General features: G+C 39.3%; 1 protein-coding gene across 1 annotated transcript; it reads left to right on the forward strand.

Annotated features, from left to right (window-relative positions):
* Positions 1-1,897: 1,897 nt before the first annotated feature.
* Positions 1,898-4,534, forward strand: KRTAP29-1 (keratin associated like protein 29-1). Its single transcript, XM_072940118.1, is given in 3 exon segments — positions 1,898-1,958; positions 3,649-3,897; positions 3,900-4,534. Coding segments are annotated over 3 exon segments (945 nt in total).
* The last annotated feature ends 9,152 nt before the right edge of the window (positions 4,535-13,686 follow it).

A 13,686-nucleotide genomic window follows, 5' to 3' on the forward strand; every position in this document is an offset into this window, starting at 1 on the left:
CTGTTTGAGAACCATTGGGCTAGACAATGGCAGAGGGAGAAAGTCAAAAGTGAAACTTATCCTACACATTGGTGTTGGGATTTATTTCCAGTTCCTTCCTGAGTCAAGAGATGAGTTGGCAAGGGTTTTAAATCTCTGATCCCAGCACAAACTCAGTATTTCATGTAAATTATGGCAATTCTGTGAAATAAGATTCCTTTTTCCCTATTTTATAGATGAATAATTTGAAGGATAAATGATTCAAATGCCCATCAACAGAGATGAGAAAATTGTAGTATATTCATTCACACAATAGTTATTACACTATAGTGAAGACACCTGGACAATGGCTACATGAAACAAAATGGTGAACCTTACTACTGTGATATTGATTGGTATGAACAAGCCCCAGAGATCACATACATATTTAAAGGTCAAAACCAACACACACATACATACATATACATATGTATGAGTAGACATGTGTATACATATATACAAATATATATATATATATTCTATATCTGTATCTATCTATTCACAGGGGAATGACAAACACAAAATTCAGCATAATCACAGCCAGTAAGTAACACACCAAACCGCAGTTCTGTCCAAGCTTGTGTTTTCACGCACCAACATGAAATCACAACAGCTTAATGTGATCACAACAACTCCTGGTGGTACATCAGATGTCCTTACCATCTTGCACCATGGCAAAATGAAAGTTCTTTCTACTGGGAGGGTTGTTTTTCAGTTTTATTTATTGAAAGTTTTTTTTATTTATTTTTTTATATTTTTTTAAATATTTTTTTATATATTTTTTATATATTTTTTATATTTTTTATATTTTTTTATATTTTATTTTTTTATTTATTGAAAGTTTTATTTATTGAAAGTTTTATTTATTGAAAGCATAGATTGTGATGATTTGATGTATATAATATTGTGAAAAGATTCTTCCCACCTAATTCATCTGCATATCCACCACCTCACATATTTATCTTTTTTGTGTGTGATAACATTCAAGTTCTTTTAGCAAATTTCCATTATATAATACAATGTTATCAACTATAGTCACCACACTAAACATTAGATCTTCAGTCCTTATTCATCTTAGAGCTGAAAGTTTGTACTCTTTTTACCAGCCTATTGAGTGTTTTCTTTAAGAGGAATAGAGGCAAGTGCAGAATCAGAGAAAAGTAGATGTAAAAATGGATTGCTCTGAAACAATGAAGGTGGTATGTATGGGTATAAGATATAGGCATCTTTGTCAGATGGAAATTTGCATGGTTTCTCAAATAAGTTCATGTTCCCATTTTGACTGACCTATTTGGTGACACCAACAGTACTTCCTCCTGGGAGATGAGAGCTTTGGGATGTAGATGTTTAGGAATAAAACACAGTGCAGGGTTTGCAAGATGCTAAAATGAACAGCAAAGAGATGGGAGGACAAAAGAAGTAATCGATGCTATGATGTGAAAAGCGATGGCAGAGGAAAGGCATTTTAATGACCAGGGTGAGGATTTTTCAGGCACTACTGTGATCAGAAAAATTTCTCTTCCTTTTAAAATGAGTGCAAGGAGAAGGTATTTTGCAACTGGTACTTTGAAAAGTAGTTTCCAGCACTTTCAATGATTGTGAGGCAGACTATAATAATAAAAGTGACCTGAGCAATAGCCATACAATTGATGAACAATCAGTACTTTTTTTTTTCCAAATAGCAGTACTGGGGATTGAACCCAGGACCCCGTGCATGCTATGCATGGATTCTACCATTGAGCTCTTCCCAGCCCATGACACTCAGTACTTTGAACACCTGGGTAGTGAGCTAACATGTCCAGCAAAGTGAGTCTGTGGCAGAGCCAGAAATCAAGACTAGCCCCACTGGATCCCAAAGCCATGATCTTTCCATTCCATCATGTACCTCCAGCATGAATCAGGCCAGGATGTGGACCAGTGTGGGATGCTGAAATTGGCTGGTGATGCAGAGCCGGGACCAGCCCGAAGGAAGAGGGAAAGAATCCACAAAGCCCCTCATGAATCTCTCTTGGAAGAAGTTGATTTGACACAAAAACGACTTTGCAGAGATGTCTTTATATCACTGCTACTTGCTGTGTTTTATATTTATAGAATTCATATGCCATTTACCCCACAGCATGAGTTTAATCTTTCTTTCTTTTCTTTTTTATTGAGTAATAGTCATTTTACAAAGTTGTGTTAATCTTTCTTGATGAAACATTTTGCAATTTTAAATTTCCAAATTAAAAAATTGTCTTCAGGTATATTGGTAAGTAGAGATAAGTACACATACCAGTTTGATTTAGCTGATGGTTACAGTCATTAGAGTGGGCAGAGGAACCCCAGCAGAGGGCCTGGATCACCTGCCCTTGAGCCAGCGCTGCTGCACAAATGTCAACCTTCAATCACTATGTTAGAGTCTCCCTCCCTACCTCCAAAGTTGGGAGGCATAATAGGTGGTTAAGATCAAAGCTTTTGGGGTTGGCCCAACCTAGGTTTGAATTCTGTTTCCATCCCTTATTACTTGCATAATTTTGGGAACATGATTTAAACTCTCTGAGTTAGTTTTGCTACATCTACCACAATGGTGACAATTGCACTTATGAACTAGGATCATTGCAAAGATTCAATGAAAAAAGGTCAAGGACTTGGTACATAGTAAGTATGCTATAAATGGACGCTGTTACTAGTGTTATTATTATTGGTGGTACTAGTAAAGTTGAGTTTCAGGAGAGCCAAACAAGAAGGTTCTAGAAAGAGGTTGTTACCAAGTCCAAGCTCGTACTGCTCGATGCATGACAGGCCAATAAATCTAGAGATGAGTTGTTGGGGCAAGGAATAGTGACTTACTTTTTTCAGAAAGCCAGCAGACCGGGAAGATGGTGGACTAGTGTCCCAAAGAACCACCTTGCTTGAGTTAGAATTCAGGCTTCTTTTGTACTAAAAGAGGAGGGAGTAGTCAAACATTTCCTCATTCCGGTCATCCTCCAGTGGGGATGTGCTAATTTCTTTCTTCCTGCAGTCATTCACAGCTGGGCCTGGTCAGGATGCTTCCCATGAGCTAAACAAAAGTATTTTAGAATTTAGCCTTATAGGCAATATCCTTTAGTGATTAACTTGTAATAGAACACAAAGGGGTTCCTTCCTATGACCAGGTCCCCACTGCAGAGTCCCTTGGGATGCACTACCTGATTTTCTGTGTGCCATCTCTGATATCAGCCTCCCTCAACTGGGTCAGAGCTTCATTTCCTGGCTGAATGGTGCGGTACTGCATTCCTGGCAGAGGAGCAGGCTGTTTCGGCTGGGCTGTAGCCTTCTGATGAGAGGTTAGCATTGGGAAGAGGCCTGCTTCAGAGAGGCCGAGAACAAGCTGTAAAAGAGACAGCTTATCCCAGAGCTGGAGCAGTGGCAAGGTAGCCCAAACTCGGCCATGAAAATGACTAACTCAACAGATGAGTTTTTAAACTGGGGACATCTCCCAAGCTCCTGAATCCTTCTAATCAGATGTTTGTATGCAAATGTGTGGCAACCTTAACAAGGAAAGATGCTCCATCATGCCAACACCCCTAGCGAAGGACTATAAAAGCCCCCACATATCAGATGTCTTTCAAACTCAGGGATACTGAGGTTGGAACCTCCTGGCAAGGTAAGCACCAGCACCATGGTGGATAGCTGTTGTCCCGGAAACGCCACTGCCATTCCAGCGGTGCTCCTGTGAATCTGGCACTGGTCAGTCTCCTTGTCTGGTTAGCTCGGGTGAGCCCTCCTGCTCGGAAACCACTGGCAGTCGGGGAAAGTGTTGTGAAGCCAGCCCCTGCCAACAGAGCTCCTGCCAGGAACCTGTCTACCTGTCTGGGTCATGCCAGGCAGCCTGTGGCCTATCAGTCTGCTGTGACATAGGTCCTGCCACCCATCCTGCTCTGAGGCAACTTTCTGTCCTGCAACACCTTGCCCACCAGCCATCCGTGCAGCTAGTCTATGCCAGCCAACTTGCTGCCAAGCACGTTCATGTCAACTAATTAGTGGTGAAGACCAGCCCTGCCAATCAACTTATTACCAACCTGTCTGCTACTTTTTTAAGTCTTGTCAATCAGTTCCCTGCGTGCCTGTGCCCCACCAGCTGTGTCCTTGTGTTTTCTGTTCTTGCAATCCTGCTTGCTGTTTCTCCTCCCCTTGCCAGACACTTCACTGCCCACCAGTTCCATCCATAACCTTCATCTGCCAGCCAGTGGCTAACCCTTGTTCTGTAAAGAACCCTTGCAAACCAGCTTCCTGCAGCACCGTCCCTTCTGGCCAACCAACTTGTGGTGAACCTACTTCCTGCAATCAAAGTGCCTGCAAATCCCCTTCCTGCCAACAAGCTTGCTGTGTGACAGGTTCTGGCAAATCATCCAGTGGAGGTTCCAATCGCTTCCGAACCACTGCTCCAAGTCTGCCAGGCCAGCACCTGCTAGCCAACTTCCTGCCAACCCAGCCAGGAGTCCAGCTTCAGTACAGTGACATTTCATTGAGAGAGCACTCTTTACACCTCCTCTGAGGTCTGCCACTGTCTGCAAGTGCATAGCCACCCCATGCTTGCTAACTTTACTCTGAGTCTGGCCCCCTCTTCTCTCCAGGTGCTGATGAAGGAACTTGTCCATCCACTAAGAGACCCTTCTTAACTGAGGATAACCTTTCAGCAAGCATGGTCCAAGCTAGAGCTTGCGTTTCCTGATGTCATCATTTCATTTCAGAAAAACCTTTCCTCTAGTTTTTCTTTCTTTTGATGCTGCCAAGTCGTTAAGAAGACTCTTTTGCTGCCAGCTGCTGATAAAAACGTGACTGGTTAATCATAACAAAGCCTCCCAGAGTGCTTTCATTCCTTTCAATACACCCCTATGTCGATTTCCTTCAGTTCTCATTTGAACACAATGACTTTGGGTCCTCTGAGTCAGTGTGTCTGCATTCCTCTGCAAGGGTAGTTTGTGTCTAGAAATATAGATGCTCAAGCTGGAAGGAAGTGAGGACAAACAGTGCCCTGGCTTCCTTTACACTTTACCAAGCGCTCTTTTGAGTTGGGTGGCCTCAGTTCCCCGACAGTGAATAGACTTGGGCAGCCAAAGCCAGAATCGGTCCAGGGAAGCCACAGATGAAAATAAACATGAGGTTTCGACCATGGAGAATAACTAAGGGTTAAGTCACTTAAAATTAGTTTTAATGATCAATTCATCTGATTGGCCAATTTAAATAAAGTTAAAAAGTCTTTAGGAATTTTGGGCAGGTGTTTGCTATGGTTTTGACTTTCAAGAGACAGTTGAAAAAACAATTACTCTAAGGGGACTTTTGACCGAATTTTGTATTTCTAGGGTGTAATTACTGAATCTAAACATTTTTTTGGATTGGTTTTATTTTGGGGGAAGCTTAGAGAAAGATGTACAGTGTGTGCTTGCAGCAATGGTGCAGAGTCTTTCCTGAAGGGGATCTGGCCCCCTTTTTAATCAAGGGACTTGGGGTCTGCAAACTGATTTAGGTATCTAACCCAAAAAATTCTTACCCAGGTCCATAAAGAGACATGTATGAGGATGGTCACTGTGGCATTTCTGTAATGACATGAATTTTAAAGGAAATCTGTTGTCCACCACTAAGAGAATAAGGAGTGGGTAGGTAGGAAGTGGTGATTCCTTCCTTGGGTGTTGTATTAGACTGGTTCTAGATCTATCAGTCTATTTGTCTGTCTGTCTGTCTATCTATCTATCTATCTATCTATCTATCTATCTATCTATCTATCTATCTATATCCATTGAGAGGAATTGGCTCATGTAATTATGGAGGCTGGCAAGTCCAAATCTGTAGTGGGGGACCAAAGTGTGGGCTGACAGGCTGGAGACCCAGGAGAAGGCTGCCTGCTGGAGAATTTGCATCAACAGAATAAAACAGCCGCCTATAGGAAAAGGATGGGGCATCAGGGGAGCAGGAATTACATGAATTGATATAGAACTACATAAAGGAAAAATAAATAAATAAGAGCGATCTTGCAAGGACTGAAGATGATAATGTGCCAATAAAGAATATAACTGATTCAATTTTTTTGCAAATGAAGTCCAAACAGAAAATTAAAGAGAAGAAAAAAAAAGGGGGGTGGGGGGAGGGCCCTTGGTATTGCAAAATTACCATGGATGAAATGTCTTCTAGAAATGACATTTTGATGGATACCACATTTAAATTCCCTCCCCTACACCTTCCATGGAGATTTCTCAGTCATGCCGGAGGAAGGATGAAGCTCTGGGAAGTGGAATGCATCTTACTTCCGTCTTGAATAGAATTTTCAACAATGTTCCTTACATGGTAACTTTAAGGAGGTACATCTCCCTAAATAATTTGCTTAATTCTTAATTCTTGACATACTTGGAACTTCAAATTTCATTTTGCAGTGTTTTTTTTTTTGATCATCTTATTCTTTTTATCTTTTTCTTTTTTATCTCTGTTGTACTGGCACGAGTTTTTCACTGGCCACTTGCCAACATGCAAACTGCATGTTTTAAACACGTTAAGTGTAAAAGGTGTGTTGGGAAGTCTTGTATCTCCTCCTATGCTTGGCAACAGTTTAAATAACAAAGCACTTATTAACTCCTTTTAGGTTTGCTAGAACTTGTTCATGAAACATCTGAACCTCCTTTTATAAACAGTGTTTTGCCAAGCCTAAACATGCTTATAACTAAATCCTTATTTATATTTATGTCCCAGGTAGGGAAGCAATTTTAAAAGTACAGGGATATTTTGATTAAAATACAGGCACATCATGTTGTACTGCACTTCGCTTTATCGTGCTTGGCAGATTTTGCATTTTTTGTTAACTGAAAGTCTGTGGCAACCCTGTGTGGAGCAAGTCTAATGGTGCCATTTTTCCAGCAGCATTTGCTCACTTCATGTCTCTGGGTCACATTCTGGTAATTTTTGTAATATTTCAAACTTTTTCATTATTATTATTTGTTATAGTGATCTGTCACCAGTGATTTTTGATGTTACAATTGTAACTGTTTTCGGATGCCACAAATCATTCCCATATAAGATGGTGAACTTAAGATGTGTGTATTCTGGCTGCCCCACCCTGTCACCGGCCATTCCCCCATCTCTTTCCTTCCTCTTGGGCTCCCCTATTCCCTGAGACACAATGATATTGATATTATGCCAGTTAATAACCCTACAATGGCCTCTAAGTGTTTAAGTGCAATGGAGAGTTGCTAAGTCTCTCATTTTAGGTCAAAAGCTAGAAATGATTAAGTTTACCGAGGAAGGCATGTTAAAAGCTGGACCTCTTGCACCAAAAAGTTAACCAGGATGTGAAAGCAAAGGAAAAGTTTTTGAAGGTCTCAGCATGAACTAAGGAGATCAAACCCCTTTTACAAGCCTGGATTTTCATTGCCAGATGCTGATATGTTGACAGCTCATGGATCATGAGTTGGATGAGGAGAGGTTGCAAATGCATTAAGCAAAAAATTTTTTCAAGCCCACACTGAGGAGCTGACTTCATATTAAACTTCTTGGTGCTGTTTTGAAATAAGGTATGATTTCCTTATTCAAATCAAAAGGAGTTGAACTCTCTTTTCTTTCTCTCTCCTCTCTCTTTCTCACTGTTACAGGTTTTCCCATTTGGTTCAGAAGGACACATTACACTCTTCATTTTTCTTTTATTATAAAAATAGCTGATGCTTGATGTAGAAAACAATGCATAAAAAAATTGGAAAGATCTGGTCCATTAAAACTCCCCCTGAATCCCACTTCCCTGGGGCAAACTACTGCTTTCTGTTTATTATGCCCTAATCTTGGGCTTCTCTTTCCCTGCACAGATAACTGGTTGTCTTCCCTATTTGAAAGATGGAAGAAAAATAAAAAGGAGCATCGGTTTCTATATCTCAAGCACACACACAAGATTATCCACTCAAAGTAACACTTTTGTCCTGTGTGGCAGCATCCTTACTTTGCTTACAATCATTTTATAAACAACACATCTTCCTATGTGTTTTCTGTTTTCTATTTTTTTTTCCTTTGTGAGCATCTGGAGCTTCCTTCATTTTTCTCATGGGTATGTACCATCCCTGTTTAATGACCAGTTCATGAACCTTTCTGTGTAATTAAACACACTTTCTAATGTAATTAAGTACTATATTCTAAATTAGCCCCCACCAGGAAATTTGCCAGGATTTGAATGTGGTGGCATCTGTCCTCCTGTAAGGAACCACTTCTGTTACTCCTCAGATATTCAACTGCAGATTATCCATTGTTTTTGATCTACAAAAATGAAAATTTCATGGTTCAAACTAACATATTCCCTACTTGGCCTTTTTCAGTCAGATCCTAATACACAGCTCCTTATAACTCAGGTACCTTTATACACTGGGAAGTATTTTAAAGGCATTAAGACAATCATCACACATAGGAAAACATTTTTTAAAAAAATTAAGACAACTTAAGCTATTCTTTCTGTCAGTGTCTTTTGGAATGAAATCTTGCCTGTCATTTTTCTGATTCTTTTGAAATCTATTTAACAACTAGGGTACATGTTAGACTGTCCTGAGAAATTCCATTCCTGAAGAACAAAAGCTATTTTATTATTTATCTTCTCTTCATAATCCCAAGCGTGAGATTGGCATAGTGGATTTTGATAAAGAAGGTTGGGGGCAAAAGAATTTGTGTGATGACTGAGACAACCTCATAAAGGTCAATTTTGAAACTAAAGATCTACAGGGAGTCATCCCAGCAGCTATAAATAAGGGAAGTAGAACGGAAGGCAGTGTCTGAGACATACAAATGGCTCAAAAGATATGGATAAAGAGCCTCTGAGTCCCAAACATAACATGTGGCATTTTCCCATCTGTGTGATGTATGACATTTAGTGTTATTTTTGTTGATCTCATGGATTTGCCCGTATAAGTGGGTTCATCTTATAACAACAGATCCCATAACATCAGGAAGAAAATTTCCTCTTATAATCCACTTTCTCAGAAACTTCTGGGCAATGCCCTGTACCTTGCTGGAGCTGGAGAAATATTTGATGATAATGATTTTATGATGTCTAGTGCAGAGCTCTCACAAACAAAATCAGAGAATTGCTCCTTAGGTGGGCCCCTTACTTAGACTCTAAGGCAGCTCAGAGTGGGGGCCATAATCCTAGCTCCATGTCTTCAAATTTGGCCTCTTGCAAGCCAGACTGAAAATGCTACATATTGTATGATTTCAACAACATGACATTCTGGAAAGCCAAAGCTGTAGAAATAGAATAAAGATAAGTGGTTGCCAGGGGTTTAGGGGGAGGGGGAGAGGGATGAACAGGTGGCACACAGAGGATTTTAGGATGGTGAAACTATTCTTTATATCTTAATGGTGGAAACACAATGATTCACTCGTAATAGAACTGTACAACACAAAAAGTAAACCCTCATGTAAACTATGTAATTTAGTTAATAATAATGCATCAGTATTGGTTCAGAGTTTGTAACAAATATTCCACACTAATGCGAGGTGTTAATAACCTGGGGAACTTTGTGTGGTTAGGGTAGAGGGGGCATCTGGAAACTCATTACTTGCTGTGCAATTTTTCTGTAAAATTATTCATATTCTAAAAAGTAAAGTCAATTAAAAAATAAGCTACCTGATTTGTGAAATACAAAATGTTTTAAATATTCTTAAAAGTATTCTTTCAGGTATTTGATAATTTTAGTGTTTGTATGTATCTTTAAAATAATTATAAAAAAATATTAGTTAAAAAATTTGGCCTCTTGCCTTTGTGGTGCGGGAATAGATGTAGAAGAATTTTTGTAAAATATTAAATAGCTACTAAATCTAAGGGCTTATGAAAATGTTGTCCACTTCTAGTCTCATACTGTACACATAGTCTAGGTCACTAGAAGACATGGGAGATGAGTAGAGTTTATTAGGTGAATGTCTTAGTTGCAAAGAACACAATTCAAATGACCACTGTGGGAGGAAAACAAATTACAAGCCTGATGAAGAAGGGTGAAAGACAGACATTTTTAGAGGTGGAAAAATTAACCAATTATTTAGACAATCAGCAGGGATGGATGATGGGGATGGAGAATCTTATGCCTCTCCAATTTTTTTCTTTCTTTTTTTTCAGTGAAGGCAGATTATAAGATATTATTTATTAAGCAAGTTATAGTTTAAGGGATCTAACTGATGACTGCCCTTGGTTTCAAACGGAATTTGGGAGAAGATCAGACCCTCAAAAGACTGCAGCCTGCATCCAACTCACTAGGAATCTTTGTTTCTTTTTTTCTTTCTTTCTTTTTTTGCCTCTCCAGTTTCTAATGACATTCAACCCAAACTACCACTAGTGGCCCGAAAGCCCAACTTTTTGACAAGGTCAGTGAAGACTAAGATGTGTTTTAAATCAAATCCTGTTATTTCCCTGATAATGTATTACTCCACCAGAGGAATAAATGTAAGTGGCCTGTTTTACATGTATCTCAAAGCATCAGAAAAAGATTTGACACCATTGAACTGAACTATCAGAAAAGAGGGGAAGGGAAGAGGATGTCACTCAAGGCAAAGAGGTCCAGCATGGAAGCACCAGGTGCACCTTTCTTAGGACGGATCTGCACAAAGGAAGTTAATATTTACCAGTTTAGAGCAAAGAGAAGAAGGAGGAAGAGGCAATTCAGGCACTAAACAGAATGAAGACTCAATAATTTGAAATACAGAAAATGCTACAAATGCTATGACAAACAACAACAACAACAATAATATACTGTTGTGCAATGGACACTGTAAGTTATTAAGGGTCAGTGAACAAAAACAGCTTTTCTAATTCAAATGCATAGATTGCAAACACTGGGACAGTCACCAGTTCCTGCGAGTCCGTTTCTTATTCCAGTCAGCTCAGATTGTACAAAAATCCTCTCTGATGCGGATACCCACCTATCTCTTTATGTCTCAGATTCCCCACAATTTTTCAGATTTTCAAATATCATCAACAAAGGTTTAGTGTCCTCACTTGGAAGGTATCTTAGTATTTGAGAAGTATTTTGGCTAAGGTCAGTAAACTCGAACTCATTTAGAGAAACTAAATGTTCTCCACACTGTTTACACCCATTTAGAGCTATTAATCCCTCTTTTCAATTTTCTTTCTATGCAATTCTGTTCAGATATTATCCTTTACATATGTAAGTAATACTGAGATGTCCTCTTTTCTTAAGTCATGATCATAATTCTACCAATGGATCTTAAGTGAAATCTTACTCTTCTTATAAGTCATTTGGTGGGGAAAAATACTTTTTTGAGGAGGGGGGTCTTACTTAGTTGTTTGTTCTGTATATTAGGTATATTTATGCTTTGCTATATTTATTACCATTGGGCAGAGGTATATTTATGCTTTGCTATATTTATTACCATTGGGCAGTTAAACAGGAATGCTTAGAGAGAACTGGGTTAACTTTGCTGGAAATCAATCCTAAGTGGTACAAGATTACTTGAAATTTGTTCCTTTCCATCTTAATCTTTGCTCCAAGCAAGAATCTGAATGAGGCTAAAGAACTTTTTTTTTTTTTTTTAAATTATACTCTTATCTTGGATAAGGAATGTTTTGTTTAGGAGGATCTGAAGGCTTTCTGGCCAGGGACAGTTACAACCACTGTGAACACAGGCATAACAAAGGAGAGGCGAAGCTTGCATGCTTTCCTTATCAAGTTTACAACTACCTATACAATTTAGACTTTTTTTGGGGGGGGATTTATGGTTTGGGCATGGAGAAAGAGTCTGATAATGGCCCATGTTGGTGCTGTAAATCAATGACCCTTAAAAAAGAAGTTCTGGGGAGAAATAACACAGGATTGTACCCCTCCTATCAAGGCCTCTGAGAGATTTCCCTGGTGTCAGGAGAGGTTGAGTAGAGCTTGTTGTGTCAGTTTTGAGACTGGGCAGGAATTGCCAGGGCCTTGTTTCCATTAACATTTGTACATAGGCACATTTTAAAAATATATTCTTTCGATCTTCCCATAAATTCTAGGTAATAGGGTGGCTGGAGGGAGAAAAAGAGAGTGACCCAAGTTGTGGGTTGGATTTATGGGTCTGGGGGAACTGGCAGAAGTCAAGGGGCAGCGCAGCCTTGAGCAGCTTAGACAAAGGACTGGAGATTTGAGGCACTAAAGGTCTAAGAAAAGGGAGAGGAGTGGACTGATGGCATAAATACCAGATCTCAAGGGATTTGAGGGTCCAAGGTAAAAGGTCTATGTCTGAATCATGATATCCATTATGAAACATGCCCATGTTTGCAACTGTGTCAGGTTGATAAACTGAGCCTTTTAAAATTCCACTTAATTTAGTCCTTCCTTATGAATGAATTATTGGGAGTTCAGCTTCATAATAAAAAGAACCAAAATCCCAATAATTAGCCTTTTAACCAGAAGCCCCCCCACCGCCCCTCAAGTGTTGCCTGCATCTAATGGAGCGAGTGGGTAGAGAACTACTACATGGGAATGAAAGGACAATTCTGATCCAAACCTGCAACTGATCACAGACACAAACACATAAAACCTGGCTCAGTTATTCTGTCCTACATTGCAGACACCCTTAGATGATCCTCATAGTCCAAATAAGAGTATTAATATGCATGCTGGTCACAGGATAAGTGGGGAGATTGGAAGTGCTTCGTAAACATGTAAAATGCTTTCTTAAGGGGAATATTGAAAGGACTCAGGGCTCATATCAGTCAGAAGGGGAGAGGTAATTTGCTTTGTTTGTTTGTTTATTTATTTACTTTTTAATGAAGGTACTGAGGATGGAACCCAGGACCTGACGCATGCTAAGCATGTGCTCTACCACTGAGCTATACCCTCCCCACAAGAGGTTTTAAGATGAGTTGAGATTATTAGGAGATTAAACAGGAAGGCCCTATTGTAGTTAGAAAGATTATTCAAAGTTAGAGTAAAAGGTAGGAAAAAGGATATCAGAATAATGAAGCAACTGGGGAAAACATTGTTCTGTACAAATGTTGAGCAATTGCAGTTACTTGGGCCTGAACAATCAGCCTTGAGGATTTGGTTTTTAAAGATGCATTAGATTAAAGGACTGACCTAGAATCTCTCTGGGAACGTAGATCTTGTCATTGTTTGCCAAGATCTCTAAGCTGGAGTTACAACAAGAAACTGAAATGTTGCAAACATCTCTTTGATCAATCACAACCAACAATTCTTAATAGTCTAAATTTCTCTAGTTATAGAATACCCCTTATTTTCCCAGATTAATATCTATATTTGTTTACTGAAGTGGGAATTATTACAATTTTACTTTTGATTCTTAATCTTGTATTTTCTAAGTAAGTTACCTCTGAGCCTGTAAGATTCCTATTTCTTTTATGATTAATTTGACTTTGAAATAGCTTCTTTTGTTGTCATTTCTAAAAGTTGTCTCATTTTCCTTAAATGAAATGAAGTCTGTTGCAGAGTTTGGGCCTGGAGTCTAACAGCTATTCTGTTTCAAGTGCGTACACAAGAAACATCCCAAGGTGCACTTTCTGAACCATGTAGATTGAGAGAGAACCATGGAGAGATTCCATGGAGACAGTTTCCAGTGATGAAAGAGCTAAGTGCCCCCCAACCGCCCCCCAACTTTGAATGAAGGAAACAAAAACTGAGACTGGTTTTCTGAAATTAACCCCTGTTCTTTCCCTAACAACATTACATTACACTAGAGCGC

The sequence above is a fragment of the Vicugna pacos genome, chromosome 16 (genome assembly GCF_048564905.1).
Source record: "Vicugna pacos chromosome 16, VicPac4, whole genome shotgun sequence".
Taxonomy (NCBI): domain Eukaryota; kingdom Metazoa; phylum Chordata; class Mammalia; order Artiodactyla; family Camelidae; genus Vicugna; species Vicugna pacos.